The following is an 18732-nucleotide window of genomic DNA, read 5'->3' as shown; positions in this document are numbered from 1 at the left end:
AGAGAACCTAAGAGTTTCATGACAGACCTAGAAAAAAATTCCTAAAATTAAAAAGTGGTGAAAACATGGATTGCAAGCTCGTGGCGCCGCGCGGAAGCTCGTTGCAGCACGTTGCAATGCATGTTGCATACCACTATTATTTTTTTTCATCAGATTCATTCATATACCAAAAGAAAGCAAAAAAATCAGAATTTTATAAGCCAAAAATAAAAATAAAATATGATTTTTTTTCAGGTCGACCATTTACAACCCCATCTCAAGGATTGTTTCAAAAACTTTAGAGGCAAGAAAGCAAAGCTATTGAACACTAGTTTGAAGGTTTAGAGCGGTCACTCTTCTTAGGCACATGTTGTAGTTTATTTTGTCATACTTCCAGTAAGAAGGGAAAGGTAGATACTGAAAGGCAGAGGCGAAAAAGCTTGACCTGGCAGGGTGTCAGGACGGAAGCACAGTTTACAAGGACAATAGGAAGCACTCCATCGGGTCTGTAAGCCTTATGAGGATTCAGGCTGGATAGAACATTAAAAAAAATCATTCTTAAGGATTTAAATTTCAAGCATACTAAAGTAGGAGGACGGATGAGTAGGAGGAATTTGCCCTGATTCGTCAACAGTGGAATTTTCAAGGAAAGTTTGAGCCAAAAGTTCATCTCTATAGACAAATGTGACAACTGCATGGGCTGCCATCAGGACGAGGGACAGGTGGAAAAGATGAAGTAAAATTGGTCGATAGTTTTGTCTAGATGGCAGAAATATTTGGAAAAATTAGAGAAAGCAAGTTTGTGGCATCAATTAATGAAATGATTTTGGTGGATCGAAGTTAACTCGATTTTTCGCATCGAAATGCAAAGACTAGAATGATGGGGCAGGCTTATCCGGATGAGTAATGCAGCGCAATCAGCCACCCAGAGCTGTATCCTTCTTTCCCTCTCCCTGAGAACCGGTTGGTCCGTCCTCAACCTTAGTCCTCCCACATGCTTGCCGTGTGTGGTGACCCTATAAGGTTGGGAGACGGGAGTCTTGAAGGTTAAGTGATGCCATACAGTGCTGCGGCTAGCAACACACCGCTTAAGTTTCTTATTGCGGCCAAGACAGGTGGCGTTTTATGGTACAGAGAGGCGAATTGGCTAGTCCGCGTCTGCGTGACTATGAGCTAAGAGGCCGTTTTTATGTCAGGTGTTGGCTGCGTATACTCTCCTACTACCGCTGAGGCTGTTGGGCTTTTAGGCCCAACGATCAGCCTACCCTTGTAGGATTCCGTGGCGTGTGGGACTTGAGCTGACCAATCAGGGGTAACCTGCTGAGACCGAGCATGGCCAAACTCTCCCTTTCTACGGCTTTACACTATTGATCACGAGTGAAACGCCTATCATCGGAAACCTTTTTGAAGGGCAAACCAGCTGGTACCCCGTGCCCAAATTTTACCGAAATCAATCACTGTCCGGTGGACTGCCTAACCACACCTACCCAGGTGTTTGGAGATCACAAGCATGCCCGAGACTGCCGGTATGTGCACAGCCTGCCGTGCCCTGCCCGATAGTATGAAACCTGCCTGGAACGGCTCCGTGTGGTAGCATTACTTGAGAAGCGAGAAATACGCCCAATATGCGTTACCCGCCGAGCAATGTCGATAGTGTACGAGAGTCTTAAGCTATTGACATGTTAAAGATTAGATAGGGTAATAGAAAAGGCACATTATTTTCATTTTTTGCATCACAGTTTTGGTCTTCTTTCACAAAAGGACATAGAGATTATCACGAATCTACCCTCCTCCTCTCTCCTTCAACCCCTCTCTCTTCTCGCACCGTGAATGGACAGGAAGTGGCTGGCGGATACGTGGACGCGTGTTGGTGTCCCTGGTACGGCAATCTGATCGCTGGCGTGCACGGCGCGGGGCTCCACCTGTGGGACATTTCGCTCTCCACACACACGCCAATCATCTCCAGATACGTATCCGGCGCCACTTGCGTGGCCTTCAGCCCACACACAAGGGTCAGGAAGGCAACAATCGTGTGCATTTTGGTTTTCGCTTCGTTTCTCTTGGTATATACTAGTTTCGTAGATTGTTTGATTGCTGTTGTTTTATTTTGCTTTTTATGACGTTTCTTTTTAGTATCATATAGTTTATACTTCTCTATAATGGTTTGGTTTAGTTACTTGTTTTTAGGATTAACTTCTTTTTGCTTTCTTTCGAGTTTTTTTTTTTTTTGTGTGTGTGTGTGTTCAGGGATGTTTTGTCACTGTTTTATTTCTATTTTGGTCTTCACATTGTTTCATGGTAGCTGATACTCTTTGTTTTTAGTATCCATTACCTTTTTCTCTGGCTTGATTTAGTTTCTTTTTCCAGACTTTTTCCGTTATATTCGGGTTAAATTCCTTTCATTTTGGCTAGTAGCTACATAGTTAGTGGTTCGTCTAATTTCTTTTTTGCTATTCCTGGCTACCTTTGGATTCACTATCAGTTTTTTTTTTTTTTTTTTTTCAATCTTTGATCTGGTTTCTTTGTGTTTCTTTCGTTGTACTTTCTTTGTGGTGTTTTTGTTTGGTTCGTTTATTTTTCATCGTTTCCTTTTTTTTTTCATTTGGTATCTATTTTTTCCTTGTCCGAGTACTCATCAGGTTTTTTTCTGAGGGGGATCTAAAATATAAAAGATGTCCTTTAAATTAGGAAGTAACGCAGATTGATCCATCCAACCTTTTGAGAAAAATGTTACACTTTCCTTATCTTTCTATTCTCCCTATTTTTTTTTTTTCCACAACACTCTTCCTGTAATCATTTTCGTCTTACACATTCGTTTTCCACTACGCTCCTTAATTTCCTCAGTCTTCCTGTATATGTATATTTCTCTTCTACTTCACACTTCTTAAAACATCATTCCATGTATACTCCTCTTCCACTACAGTTTCCGTGTCTCCCTCATTCTCTCACTCTGTACTCCTCTTACCCTATTCTCTTCCCTCCCCGTTCCCTCACTCTTGCCTCTCCACCACCCAGAATGTGATGGTTGGGGACAAGGACGGGCAGGTGAGCGTCTTCCACCTGGAGGGGCTGGAACTCTCTGCCAGTGTTTTCCTGAGGTACTCCACCAAGATATCAAAGCTGGCCAAGATCGGCGTCATCCCCGTTGAGAGCAAAGAGTGATACCGCATGCACACTGGCAGTCCGAAGATGCGTTAATCTGAATATCTTAGACAAAAATGATGGTTAGAGAGAACAGAAGCAAGTAAAGGAGGCGAAAAATGAGGAAGAAGGAAAGCCAAGGTGAAAAACATTACGGTGGTGACAAGAAACAAACTGAGATGCATTGGCCATGAGGAAAGATGATGAAAAAACAGATATAAGATTTGGGAAAGCATCTGTTGGAGGAAGATCGAAAGGGGTGAAAATAGAGAACTGAGGAGAGATGGACTCGGAATTACAAACAGTGACTACGATGAAACAGAGGAAGAGGCGATGTAGCAAAATGATTGGCAAAGACATACCTAATTACTCGAGGGAGACGTAAAATAAAATTCCTTCCATGTATTCTTCGTTTTTTCTTCTGCTATTATTTGATAATATTAAAAGAGAAGGAAAAACTGCAGATAAGAGGGAAAGAAGACGTAATAGGAAAACTTTGATCGGGAGCAGAGTAATCTAGGAGAGAAAAAAAAAGAACTTAAAGAGAAAGGATTGTAAAATAAGACTATGTCGAAAGTTTGGGACAACGAAAGTGTAGAAGCAGGTAGAAAAACGATAGATAGATGAAGTGGTGAAGGACGACCAGGAGAACAAAGGAGAAAAGACAAGGAAAGAGAAGGTGCTGCTGAATATGTTCTTTATGGAGGCAACACAACAGCTATTATTAATCTTTGCGTTAAACTTAAATACATATAAATATCACTCATTACTGATAATTAAGTTAACTGTAAAATAGTGAAAGATGTTCTCTTAATAAACTGGGAAAGCTTTCCTCAATCCGTATTTCCTTCTGCCTACGACTTCAACTCTTTCAAGAGTTGAAGTCGTCCTTCCAAAATTGACCCTCGTCTTGTCATTCATTGTATTTTTCTGTTTTGAGGGAACAACACCTAGCGAAATTCATCGTAATAGGTAAGGATCAAACGAAGGTGGGAAGCAAAACGAAAGCAGCCGTTCCCCCCCCCCCTCCCCCCCACGGGCCGGTCGCCGCTGCTGCATCAGGAGAAGTACACTTCATGTGCATTATTCCCTTGACTCCCGACACACACACACACACACACACACACACACACACAATAGGTTAGAGTAGCGCAATCGATTAGAGCGTTGCGCTGCCAGGCTTCACAGCCTGACAGGGCGGTGATTCGAGCCAGCTCAGGCCGGATTCTTTCCGTTGACTAGGAGTGGTTACTGTCCCCCCTTGAACAAGGGGGATGGGTTGTTTGGTGTGTGAGGTCCTGGCAGTGCTTGCTCATGTAGGGAGGGTACCTGCTGGCGATTACGAGTCTAACTCGTGATCAGGCCGTGGTGAATCATACACACACACACACACACACACACACACACACACACACACACACACACACACACATCTCAAAACTAGCAATATATATGGTACCGTTAAAGTACCGGTACCTTTATCGGCAACTAGTACCGAGTAGTACCGGTACTACTCGGTACTGGTTACTGTTAAAGTACAGGAACCCTAGCGGTACCATTACCGCTTCTAGTACCAGTTGGATTCCAATACCGGCATTTAGTGACACGCTCGCCAGCCATGCCTGGCTGTGGAGTGTGGAGACGAGTTAGGCATTGCTGTGTTGAGTCGCTGCCCATGTTACCCGTTTTTAAGGTGTTTTTACTTTTTTTAAGGAGTTGGTGTTAAGTGTTAAGTTTAAGGCGCGAACTGTTATCTCACTCGTCACAGGGCCGGTGTTACCGTGGCCTGCATCACAAATTGAATGTAGTAGGTGAGATAACACAATAGCCTTTTAGTTAAGGGGGCGGCTACGGGGTATTTATCGACGAATATATTTGAAATTTGGCAAATGCGTTTTTTTTTTTGTTTGTTTTTTTGTGCTCAGCGTGTCCAGGATATCTTAAACTGCCATGTGGTCAAGTTTTTTTCATAAAATTAAATCCCCTCCCCCCTGGAAGTCATTTTTAAATGTCCCCGCGGTTGCGTCCTAGCATGACTCGCGCGCGAACACATGTGGTATCATTCAATGCTTGTATATACGTAAAATTTTCATTAGAATATTTTTTTTTCTCCGCTTGAGGGTTATGTTCCTGGTCCAACATACAGCGCTGGAACACAACTTTTGGGTATACCGATGGAAACATCATACTACATATCCTCGGGTCTGAAGCAGGATTGCAAGAATCCCTTCAGTGGCTAGACCGGGAAAGATCAAGGCATGCAACACCCAAGACAAAGACGAAAAGAGAAGAAGGATGAAACATACCAGCCTGGGGGATTCTAGATAAAATCTGGCTACAATGAGGAAGGTGGTGCCTTCTGACACCCTCACCTGCGAGTGAGTAATACTTTCTTAGAAAGGGGGACCAGATGCCTTATTATTCTGAGGTAAGTTAACAAGGTATATACAATCATCTGTGAAAATTTCATGCCAATCAAATAAATACAAATGGTAGGACAGGGATGAAATGGAAAATAATCTTTAGGAGCCAATATCTCGAAAAGAAGTTTTTTACATTTCAAAAAATTTCACAAAATTGGTAAAAAGTCTGACTGACTTTTGTTAGGTATCATTTAAAACTACAACTAAAGGACAATTTTTGCCCGCCATAAAATTTCAAAAAATGTCAAAAGAAAACGGGACACAGAGTGGAGAAAATTATAAGTGACAAAAAAAAATTTCGAAGACAAAACAAAACAAAAAAAAAATTCTAGCTGGGAAATGTAGATAGGTAAACAAAGTTTCTATGGTATTTTTTTCAATGCGATTAACTGAAAAATAACGTCTGTGAAGCAAAAAAAAGAAAAATACACTTTGTTTGAGTCTCTCCTAAACTTCACCCGAATATAATGAAATTCACAGAATATCATACCTTTACACCTACAAACAACACACTAAAACTTCAAAACTATTAGACGAACCGTATGCCCAGGAAGACTCCCCGTATCTGACCCCCTTAAGTGATGTGTGGCCGAGCGGTAGCCGTTATAAGTTCACTTTTAGTTCTCTCTCTCACATGGACATAAAAAGGTGTGAATGTACTTTAAGTATATTAACAGTCTTATACAAAAGTTTACAGTTTACGTGAGCGAGTCGCACCAGTCGAGAATCAGCCACACCCAGCGCGGAGCGGCTAATCACCGCCCGCAACCCGCTGTCTTCTCTCCCCATCTTCGCGTTGTTCGCTCGTTTTATTTGCTTGTAGTTCATCCGGAAGGGTGTGAGTTTCGGTTAATGACTGCTGATGAAAGTCATCATTTGCTGATCCTAGTGTCAGTTCATCACAGCTTCCCACGGCCAAAAGCACGACGTGTTGTTAAACATCCTGTTGTGCGACACCGACCGGGTGTCACCACACGTACAGTCATACATTCATATACATATGACGGCATATATATTACGGGTTCCGGACAAAAGTTCGTATAGAAAAACTTCGTATGGCAATAATTCTATGGAAAAAGTTCGTTTGCCTAAAGTACGTCAGGATAAAGTACGTAGGGGATAAAGTTCATGCCAAAAGTTCGTAATGGAAAAAAATCGTAATGGAAAAAATCGTAAAGTTAAATGTTCGTCGTGCAAATGTTTGTTAGAAAAATGTTCGTACACGTAAAAGTTCGTATGGAAAAAAGTTCGTATGCAAATGTTTGTACGCAACTGTTCGTACGCAAATATTCGTCATAGATAAAGTTCGTATGGTATTGAAAAAACCGTAAATAATATGTAATAGTTCGTAATAAAGTTATAATCAATAATATATATATATAAGTATATACTATATATATATATATATATATATATATATATATATATATATATATATATATATATATATATATATATATATATATATATATATATATATATATATATATATATATATATATATATATATATATATATATATATATATATATATATATATATATATATATATATATATATATATATATATATATATATATATATATATATATATATATATATATATATATATATATATATATATATATATATATATATATATATATATATATATATATATATATATATATATATAGATATGTATATATATATATATATATATATATATATATATATATATATATATATATATATATATATATATACCGAACAGTACAGTCTAGAACGTTACAGTATATATTAGATTATACAAGAACATGTAGCAAAAATATGTGCGAGTTGGCAACACTTCCCGCCTGGCGCTTGGCCGCGGGCCCCGCGGGGTGTGGGCGGGACCTTACTCCCTGCCCCCCTGCTCGCTCCTCCCAGAGTATTCCAGAGGCCCATAGACCCCGGGGGAAGCTTCCAGCACAACACTGTTCTCCCCTATTAATTGTGATCGTCCTGATCACACACTTAACTATATACAAACATTAGAAAATTAATCAAAAACATAATGATCGTCGTATCGCCGTGGACGCCTGCATTGTCTCTGTCTTCTGTTCGCTGCCTCCTGCGCGTGTGTCTCCTGGTGCGCCTCGTCGTCGTCCGCTTCTTGGGGTGTCCCTGGAACATCTGCCGAAGCCGGGAGGTTATCTCCTTCGGCTGAAAGGTCCTGAAGACCTGTGTCGTCGTCGACCTCCTCTCGGTCCTGGACGTCCCTTGCGTTTTCGTCGGCTGCTGGGTGAATGTAGTTGTTCCAGGTGTAGTTTCCCGGACCGTGGTACTTCCATAGCCGGTTGACGTGGACAACTTTCGGCTTGGTCTTTTCCGTTCTCCGCGGATTCTGTAAGTAACGTCGGAGAGGCTTTCTAGCACAGTATAAGGGCCTTCCCAGGGGCTCTGTAACTTCGGAGACTGTCCTTTCTTCCTCTGCAGGTTGTAAAGCCAGACTTGGTCTCCTTCCTTTAAGTCAACGTGGCTTGCCCTCATATTGTAACCGCGTTTTATGGCCTCCCCGTAGAATTTCAAGGCACCACGGACTTGATGGTACACCTCTTCCAGCCGTTCCTCTAGCTGACGGGCAAAACTGGAGGCGTCCCTTGGAAGGCTTTCCCCAGGAGGCCTTCCTGTCAGTAGGTTCACCGGCAATCGCAGCTCACGTCCAAACATCAGCTTTGCCGGCGAATACCCCGTAGTCTCGTGAGCGGCAGACCTGTAGGCCATGAGGAGCGCAGGCAGCTTCTGATCCCATGAAGACTGATCATTGTTGCACTGCTTGGCCAACTCCTGGCCCAGCGTCCAATTAAACCTCTCCACCATTCCATCTGACTGTAGGTGCAGAGGGGTGGTCCGGGTCTTCTTGATACCCAGAAGCTTGCTGCACTCAGCAAGGACTGTTGACTCAAAATTCCTTCCCTGGTCGAAATGGAGCTCGTTAGGCACACCGAAGCGACAGAAGAACTCCTCCACCAATACCTTAGCGATGGTAGTGGCTTCCTGGTCAGGGATGGCGTAGGCTTCCGGCCACTTGGTGAAGTAATCCATTGTAACGCAGATGTACCTATTTCCGTTCGTCGTCAAAGGCAAGGGTCGTGCTATATCCACTGCCACCCGTTCCATGGGGGCTCCAACCTGGTATAGTTGCAATGGGGCACGGTGACGCTTCTTGGGGCCCTTCTTTGCACAGCACACCTCACACGCGTGACACCATTCTTCCACGTCCTTCCTCATGCCAACCCAGTAGAACCTTTGGCGCAGGCGACTCAGTGTCTTCTTTAACCCAAGGTGTCCGCTGGTGATGCTGTCGTGCATTTCTTTCAAGACGCCTTCCCGTGACTTCATAGGTAGCACCGTGGACCAGTAGTGGTCAAGACCATCATGAGAGACCCAGCGTCGCTGCAATACCCCGTTGTCCATCCGAAGAGTGTCCCACTGAGTCCAGTAATTCTTGGTGGTAGGGCTTTCTCTCGAGATTACTTCCCACCCAGGTTGCGTTAACGACTAACTCAGCCACTCCATAATTGGTCTCAGATCTCGGTCCTCCCGCTGCAGTTTTCCCCAAGTCTTCCCATGGCACCTCCGCTGTCTGTTCCACTGAAGTGCGGCGGCACATATTCTGGACGCTTTCCCTCTGGAGGCAATGTTGACACTCAGGTAGGCAGGGGCGCCGGCTCAAGCTGTCCGCGTTACCGTGTGTTAGCCCAGATCGGTGCACAATAGTGTAGTGATGCTGCTCTAGTTTACCTATCCAGCGAGCAAGCTGCCCCTCAGGGTTTTTCAGTGACTTCAGCCACCGCAATGCAGCGTGATCCGTGCGGATGGTGAAAGCTGCACCGTACAGGTAAGCATGGAAAAAGTCAAGGCTCTTGACTACTGCCAGGAGTTCTTTCCGGGTCACGCAATAGTTTTTCTCGGCTGGGGTGAAGTTCTTGCTGAAGTAGGCCACAACCCGTTCCATGTCGGCACATGCCTGGGACAGCACTCCACCAATCCCCTCATCACTGGCATCACAGTCCAGTATAAAAGGCTTAGAGGGGTCTGGGTAGGTGAGTACGGGCGAGCTGATGAGGGCCTCCTTGAGCTTCTCAAAGGCAACCTGAGTTTCCGCTGTCCACTCAAACTTGCGCCCCTTCTTCGTCAGGAGGTGCAGTGGTGCAGCAATCGTAGCGAAGCCTTTCACAAACCTGCGGTAGTATGAGCACAACCCGAGGAAGCTCCGCAGCTCCTTCACGTTGGTGGGTGTCGGCCAGTCCCTTACCGCAGCCACCTTCTCAGGATCAGTGCGTACTCCAGCCTCGCTCACGATGTGTCCCAAGTATTAGACCTCCCTTTGGAATAGGCAGCATTTCTTCGGGCTGAGCTTAAGGTGTGCAGCTCTAAACCGGGCGAAAACCTCTGATAGCCTTTCCATCTCCTGCTCGAAGGTCTGGCCAAAGACAATCACGTCGTCGAGGTAGATGAGTGCCGTCTTCCAGTGAAGTCCCTCCAGCACCCTCTCCATCAGCCGCTCGAACGTGGCCGGCGCGTTGCACAGGCCAAAGGGCATGACCTTAAACTGCCACAGGCCTTGACCGTAGGAGAAGGCTGTTTTCTCTTTGTCCTGCTCCGCCATTTTGATTTGGTGATACCCAGACTTCATATCTAGTGTTGAAAACCACTTGGAGCCCACCAAAGCGTCGAGCGTGTCGTCGATCCGTGGGAGTGGGTATGAATCCTTGATGGTGAGATCGTTGAGGGCTCAGTAGTCCACGCAGCACCTGAGGGAACCGTCCTTTTTCCTGACGAGCACTACAGCAGACGCCCACGGGCTGCTGGACCGCTTGATTAACCCCTGTTGCCGGAGATCATCCATCACCTCATCCATCTCCTTGCGACGGGCTGGTGCCATCTTTCGAGGAGCTTGCTTCACTGGGCGGTGGCTACCTGTGTCGATGTGGTGCTCTACCAGGTCCGTACACCCCAAGTCCAGGTCTCCTGTGGAAAACACATCTGCTTTCCTCACGAGAAGCTCCCTGAGCTGTTCCACTTGGGGCTCCTCTAGACACTTGGAGCTCCTGTCAAACAGGTCGCGCAGGTAGTCGTGCAGCTCCTCCTGGAGCTTCGTCAGGGTTCTGCAGACACAGGTTCTCGGTTTCTGGTCGATCTCTTGGCACAACCCCACCATGGTCCCTTGTTTTATTTTCTTTGGGCTGAAGGAGACATTGGCCACGACGACAGGCACTTCCGCTGCAGCAGGGTCTGCCAAAGTACTGCCTACAATCAGCCCGTTTTCTACCGGACATCGACTTCCACTCTCTACCACACACAGACTAGCCGGGGGGACACCCGTAATTTGACAGGGTAACAGCATCTCTGACCTCGGAGGAATAATGGTGGTGCGCTTGACCGTCACTGGCAGGCCCTCCTTGTGCACAGTCGTCAGTGGCACCCTCTTTCCTCCTACAGTCAGCTGCTTAGCGCGAAAGTCCAGCTCACACCTGTGGGAGACAAGATAATTCATACCTAGGATGCAGGGGTCGTCCATTTCAGCCACGTACACAGAGAGGGACTCTTCCTTTCCTCCGAGCTCAAACTTCACGTCCACTGGGCCTCTGAGCTCTGCATAGTGTCCATTGACTCCGCACAGTCGATGCGACGTCTTAGGAACCCGACGATGACTCACCACGTCAGGCCGCACCAATGTGCGTTCCGAGTCTGTGTCGACGACCACAGGCCACAACACTCCGTCAACCTTGCCCTCCACTTGGCAGCTCGTCATGGTGGTTCTCTTGCACATTGATATCTTCGGGGCATGTACAGGACAGACTGATCGTTGCCCCCGTGAACCAGTCCTCCTTAGTTTCGCGAGTGGTGGTCCCTCGCCGAGGGTACATTTTTCCGACACTCATTCTTCCAGTGTCCCTTTTCTCCACAGGTCCAGCACTTGGGTCCTTCCCTGGGTTTCTTCCCAGCGCCACCTTCATATTCCTTCTTCCTCTTATAGCATTCGTTCTCCTTGTGCCCAACCTTCTCGCAGTACCAGCAAGTTCCTTGGAACCTGTCTGTGTCGCTGACAGCGCCCTTTCGTACCCTAAAGCCAGAAGTCGAGTCGTCCCTGAAGCTTGACAAGCTAGACCTAACAAAGGATTCAAACTCCATGGCACGTGCCAGAGCTTCCTGCATTGATGTTAGTTTAGCTTGCTTCACTTGTATCTTCAGCTGAGGGCTGTCCAGGGCATCGATGAATTGATCACGCAGCAAAACCGTCAGAAGGTCAGGGGTGGCACCTGGGTATGCCTTGTGCGCCATGCTCTCAAGGTCCTGAGCGAGTTCCTGTAGAGATTCGCCGCGCCTCCAGTTGCGGGTTCTGAACCTAACCCTGAAGAGCTCGTTCTGGTGCTTGGTCCCATATCGTTGCTCCAGCGCCTGTGCTAGCCCGCTGTAGCTGCCTTTTGTCGCATTGTCGAGCTGAGCAAGGACCTCCAGCGCCGCCCCTTTCAGGCTAGTGGCCAGCTGAACCGCGCACTCTTGGTCATCTCATTCATTCCGAGCTGCCAACAGCTCAAACTGAGCGCGGTAAGCCTCCCAGGAGACCTTGCCATCAAACTCCTGAGGCTTCTTTCTGACAGGCGACCCCAGCAGACTCATGGGGCTGGCGGAACTTCTTGCGGGGATAAACTCAGGCGAAACAGGGCTCAGACTACCCCGGACTTGCGTAGGAGAAGCATCTTGGGTACAAGTAGCCCCTGCAGGCACTGGCTGTCCATTTCCAGCCAAGCAGTCTTCAAGGGCCTTCACTCTGTCACTTACTTCTAATATTTCTTTGTGTGTCGTCTCCCGTACCAACTCCATCTCTTGTTGAAGATTTGTGTGTTCTTTCTCCACTTCTATCAGGCGTTGTCCCAAGTTCGTGGTCACATCAGTCATTTCTCTTCGCACTGACTCACTTCCATCTTGTACTGCTTGTAGCTGTTGCTGTAATTCTGTGAAGCGATCTTCTAGCTGTTCTTTGAGTTCTTGGAGTGCTCCTTCTTGTTGTTGCTGTGCTCTTTCTTGTTGTTCTTTGAGTTATTGGAGTGTTCCTTCTTGTTGTTGCTGTGCTCTTTCTTGGAGTGTTCCTTCTTGTTGTTGCTGTGCTCTTTCTTGTTGTTCTTTGAGTTATTGGAGTGTTCCTTCTTGTTGTTGCTGTGCTCTTTCTTGTTGTTCTTTGAGTTCTTGGAGTGTTCCTTCTTGTTGTTGCTGTGCTCTTTCTTGTTGTTCTTTGAGTTCTTGGAGTGTTCCTTCTTGTTGTTGCTGTGCTCTTTCTTGTTGTTCTTTGAGTTCTTGGAGTGTTCCTTCTTGTTGTTGCTGTGCTCTTTCTTGTTGTTCTTTGAGTGCTTGGAGTGTTTCCTCTTATTGTTGCTGTGCTCTTTCTTGTTGTTGCGCTCTTTCTTGTTGCTCCCCCTGTAGTCTCAAAGCTTCCAAGAGTTCAGTCAACACGTCGTCCCTCTGGGCAGCTTGGGAACGAGTCTCCATGGCGAAAAAAACAAATGGCTACACTCCTGACGCCAATGTTATGCCGGACGTATACTTGGGTTCCGTGTCGCCGTCACAAGACTCCGTGGGAGGGAGATATGTAAACACCTTGCACAGCTTCTGTAGTTTAATATTCTTTCTTAGTAGTACAATTCACTCTTGACTCTTCACTGGCCACTAGCCTACTAAGACTGGGACTGACTCCTCTCGCCCTCTTCTCCATTATATATATATAGATATATATATATATATATATATATATATATATATATATATATATATATATATATATATATATATATATACTGAACAGTACAGTCTAGAACGTTACAGTATATATTAGATTATACAAGAACATGTAGCATAAAATATGTGCGAGTTGGCAACACTTCCCGCCTGGCGCCTGGCCGCGGGCCCCGCGGGGTGCGGGCGGGGCCTTGCTCCCCGCCCCCCTGCTCGCTCCTCCCAGAGTCTTCCAGAGGCCCATAGACCCCGGGGGAAGCTTACAGCACAACATAGTCAAGGGATGCGGTAGACTGGCTCCTCACTGTGTATCTTCCGTTGCCTATAGGGAGTGATGGCTTCAAGGGACAGTGTCCCCATACTTATGTTCTTTGTCCTCCGCCTTCCTACAGCAACGTTTATAAGTCTCTTCTTCATATAGTAGTAAAAAATTTCAACCATGAAAATCACGAGTTGAACTGTGTTACATGCTTTGCACCTGAAAAAAGAGAGAAAATAAGATGACACAATGTACACACACACACACACACACACACACACACACACACACACATATGTACATAATAAGAGAGAGAGAGAGAGAGAGAGAGAGAGAGAGAGAGAGAGAGAGAGAGAGAGAGAGAGAGAGAGAGAGAGAGAGAGAGAGATTTACATAGATTTACATAGAAAATCAGACCACACAGACCCCATGGTCCAGACTAGGTGGTCTGTCCTTAAACCTAAGTGATTTTACATTAATCAGATGGCTCCAAAACGTTGCTTTTCTCCTCTAGTTGATATTAAGTTCAAGGAAGTGACGGTCGAGCTTGTTTTTAAAGGAGTCAATCGTGTTACACTGGACCACTGATGGTGGGAGCTTATTGCATTCTCGCACTACAACGTTGGTGAAGAAAAATTTGGTGCAGTCTGAATTTACTTGTCTACATTTGAGTTTTGTGCCATTGTTCCTCGTTCGCAAAGTGTCATCGATCATAAACAATTTTGTTCTGTCCACATTCGTGAAACCACTAAGTATTTTAAAACACTCGATCAGTTTTCCTCGGAGGCGACGTTTCTCAAGAGAGAACATGTTAAAGGTGGAAAGCCTTTCTTCGTAGGATTTGTTGCGCAAAGAAGGGATCATTTTTGTTGCCCGATGCTGAACACCTTCTAGTTTAGCAATGTCCTTTGCATGGTGGGGAGACCAAAACTGTACCGCATATTCCAAGTGGGGTCTGACTAAACTATTGTAGAGCGGAAGTATTACATCTTTATTCTTGAATAAAAAGTTTCTTTTAATGAAGCCCAACATTCTGTTCGCTTTATTTGCTGCATCGATGCATTGATGTGAGAATTTGAGGTTTGACGCGATTTTAATCCCCAGGTCCTTAACGCATTGAGCGCTTGTGAGTTTAACGCCGCTTATTTCGTAATCGAACTTCTTATTTTTTGTTCCAATTTGAAGGACCTGGCACTTGTCTACGTTAAAGGGCATCTCCCATCTATCCGACCAAGCTGAAATTTTGTGCAAATCCTCTTGGAGGCTTTGCCTGTCTTCGTCAGTGAGAACCAAGTTCCCAATCTTTGTGTCGTCTGCAAATTTACTAATGCGATTATCGAGTCCAACATCCACATCGTTGATGTAAATAATGAAGAGCACTGGGCCAAGAACCGAGCTCTGAGGGACACCACTAGTGACCGGCGCCCACTCTGAGTTAAATCCGTCAATCACAACACATTGTTGTCTGTTGCTCAACCAATTCGCGATCCTTGGTTTACTTGACCGTCAATGCCTATTTGCTTTAATTTATAAAGTAATTTATGATGTGGGACTTTATCAAACGCTTTCTGGAAATCAAGATAGACTACGTCCACTGATTTGGTTGCGTCATAAATTGAGAAGAGATCGTTATAAAAGGTCAGTAGGTTTGACAGGCAGGATCTTTTGTACGGAAGCCATGTTGTGAATCCCCAATTAATGAGTGGCTTTCGAGGTAACTCACAATTTTGTCTCTAATTATGCTCTCGAGTAGCTTACCTACAATTGAAGTTAGACTAATGGGTCGGTAGTTACCTGGTATTTTTTTGTCTCCTTTCTTAAAAATCGGTGTCACGTTCGCCTTTTTCCAATCCGAAGGGACGATGCCTTGTCGCAAGGACATATTGAATACGGTAGTGAGGGAGGAGAGTATTTCGCTCTTTGTTTCTTTAAGCAGTATCGGATATACTTTGTCGGGTCCGGGACTTTTATTTGTTTTAAGTGAATGGAGAGCTTTAAGGACTTCATCGGTTGTTATTTCAAAATTAGGCAACGCATGCTCGAGATTGACAATAGTATTGGTGTTGTTGGTAGCGAGAGGAAGACTGTTAGTATTAAACACCGAGGAAAAATAATTGTTTAAGAGGTTTGCAATGTGTTGGCTGTCAGTCACTAGTGCAACGTCGCTGTTTGTTAAAGGTCCAATACCACTTTTGATCGCCTTTCTGTTGTTTATGTGACTGAAGAAAGATTTCGGATTATTTTTACAGTTGGCTGCAATATTTTCTTCATATCTACGCTTTGCCTGACCTACTAGTCTTTTTACTCGTCGCCTGGCATCATTATAAAGTCTAATGTTTTCGGGCGTGCTTTGTTCTTTCTTTAACCTGTAAAACAATTTTATCTCATTGACTGATTGTTTAATTTCGCTATTAAACCACGGTGGGCTTTTATTAGTGTTAATTCGCTTCTCGCACAAGGGGACGAATGTGTTCTGCTGAGTGAGTAAGTGATTTTTAAAGCTTAGCCAGGCTTCCTCTACGTTGCCGTCATCTGATAGTTGTATTTCTGTTAGTTTTTGTCGGATTTCTACGAAGTTAGCTCTTTTGAAATTGGGCACCTTTACTTTATTTTCAGTCACTGATGATTGAGCTCTAATGTCGACGCGCACTAATTTATGATCGCAAGAACCGAGGTGTTCTCCTACCGTGACATTACTGACTAGGTTATCTTGGGTCGTTATAACAAGGTCGAGTATATTATTTTGTCGAGTTGGCTCAGAAACCATTTGGCTTAGATAATTTTCTTCTAGAAATTCGATCATTCTATGTGACTCGCCTTCTGTACCTGACAGTGTCGCCCAGTTGATATGGGGGAGGTTAAAGTCTCCTAATATCAGTGAGTCGTACGTTGTTATTAAGTGACTGCCTTAAGACGCTGTACATTTCAAGGTCGTCATCGAGTGATTGCCCGGGAGGCCTGTAGGTGACAGATATATTTAAATTGACTTTTGCAATGTTTATTCGCACGCACAAATGTTCAACGTTATTGTTTCCCGGTGTTTTGTCAGTGGGTTGCAAATAGCTTTTGACAAAAAGGGCGACGCCACCGCCTCTACGGTTTACACGATCTTTGTTGAAGAGTCTGTAGCCATCTATGTTGTATTCGGAACTTAAATCAATATTTGTGGTGTCGATAAATGTTTCGGTTATAGCAATTATGTCAAAATTTTCTGTTAGAGCAAGACATCTCAGTTCATCAAATTTGTTTCTTAGGCTACGCGCATTGAAACTGAGGATTTTTAAGTTATCTAGAGGCTTGGTAATAGAGGTGGTGGTACTTGCGGGATCACGGTTACGGGTTTATTGCGATGCACGGCGTCTATTTACACGGGCGGGGTGGAGGGACGTGGCTGTGACTCGTTTTTTGCTCGGATGACACGTACTGCGTCGTTGAGGAGCCTTCCGAATCTGGAGAGAGAGAGAGAGAGAGAGAGAGAGAGAGAGAGAGAGAGAGAGAGAGAGAGAGAGAGAGAGAGAGAACGATAAGAAAAATGCTGTCAATCAGTGGAATATCAACAAGCAAGCACACACACACACACACACACACAAGGCCTCCATCGCTCGCGCGAAGAGGTCATGGTTGTTGGCGCTCCTCAGAGCAGCCCGGGTCAGGTGTTGACCTCTCTCACACTTTCACCCACACCCACTTTCTTCATCATTGCTCTCATCTCGTCATTAGTGTTTAGTGCGATGTGTTATACTGTGAGATACAACACTACTTATCTATACCGCCTACGACGTGCCTCCGCCTACCCCCCAGCGAACGTTATCCGGTAGCTAAAGGAACTACATATTTTTAAAAAACCGCAGTGCCAGGAAAAGTTCACGAGTGACACATAACATACCAGTGATCACCACCACCAGGAGAAATACCAAACCCAAGCATGCCAAGGACTATAAACACGTCGAAGTGCCGGGCCAGTGGTATAACCTGCCAACCCTGCTACTCCAACGTTACCTCCTCAACAACAAGCTAGACGCAGTCATCACCAGCATCTAATCAACGCGAGCTGACGTTGTGGCCATCACAGTGGCGTGGCAGATAGTACCGAGCTCTTTAACATCACTGATTTCCAGCTCTTCCATCGTCTGAGAAGAGGTAAACGAGGCGGTGGTTAGCGCCCATTGCCACACCCACCTCAACCCCTGCCTACTCCCCTGTTGAGACACCTGAGGGTGTGGAAACCCTCTGGTCAGGCTCTCACCCCCTCCCACCCCCTGCCTCGCTCCCTCGGTACTAATCTGTCTGGTCTACTACCCTCCCTGCGCCGCCTCCGCCACCTTGCTGATCAACCACATCATCGAAGAAATGGACCAGCAGCGCACTCTCTTCCCTCTGCAAAGTAGTTGTTTGCGGTGACTTCAATCAACTCCACACCAGTGATATTGAGGACCAGCTACATCTCACACAAGTAGTAAATTTCCCACACGGCACAAACACACTGGATTTAATCCTCACTGACCTCACTTCCCACTACCTTCCCCCTAAGCCCCTCCCTCCCATGGGACGCAGCACACACCTGTCAGTTCTTTGGACACCTGCACCTACCACATCCAACAAAACCCCGCCAGTCACCAAGACCTACAGGCTGCTATGGACTCAGCCATCCGCGTTCGGCCAATGGATAACACGCCACTGCTGGGTTGAAGTCCTTACAGTGGATGACGTACACCAAAATGGAGCAACTACACCAGCACAATTACTGCAGCTACCACCACTTCTTCCCGCTAAAATCAAGACGAGTGCACCCTTCAGACACCCCGTGGATTACACCCAGAATAAAACGTCTCATTGAACAGAGAAATGACGCCTTCCACACCAACCCTACACTCTACAAGCCCCTCCGCAACAAAGTTATCCGGGAAATCAAACGAGCCAAGGCCACATACTACCCCCAAAAGATCCACAGCCTCAAGCAAGCTAACATTGGGAAATGGTTTTCAAAAATTAAGGCCTTGTGTGGCCTCAACAACAGCGCCCCCTCCATCCTGGGCGTATCTCACCTCCGCCACCTGAAGCAGCCGAGGCCATCAATCTCCACTTCGGCCATCTGTCAGTCCCTCCCAGCCTGGACCTGACTCACTCCCAGCCACCTGCCCGCCCCATCACCACTCCCCACGGTTGAGGCCT

General features: G+C 45.6%; 1 protein-coding gene across 4 annotated transcripts in view; it reads left to right on the top strand.

Moving 5' to 3' along the window:
* Positions 1-18732, top strand: part of LOC127009832 (dynein axonemal intermediate chain 4-like) — a 245308-nt gene that overhangs the window by 163209 nt on the left and 63367 nt on the right. Inside the window, exons 14-15 of one of the 4 annotated variants that reach the window (XM_050883192.1) lie at positions 1818-1991; positions 2995-3886. The exons of the other annotated variants lie outside the window; for them this stretch is intronic. Of the exons in view, the coding sequence (XP_050739149.1) occupies positions 1818-1991; positions 2995-3141 (321 nt within the window). The 3' untranslated portion in view covers positions 3142-3886. Of the gene's footprint in view, positions 1-1817; positions 1992-2994; positions 3887-18732 lie in introns of those variants that run through there. 4 annotated transcript variants of the gene reach the window in all.

Source organism: Eriocheir sinensis, chromosome 42 (assembly GCF_024679095.1).
Source record: "Eriocheir sinensis breed Jianghai 21 chromosome 42, ASM2467909v1, whole genome shotgun sequence".
Classification (NCBI taxonomy): domain Eukaryota; kingdom Metazoa; phylum Arthropoda; class Malacostraca; order Decapoda; family Varunidae; genus Eriocheir; species Eriocheir sinensis.
Note: the sequence above shows the minus strand (reverse complement) of the source record. Positions and strands in the feature narration are given on the sequence as shown.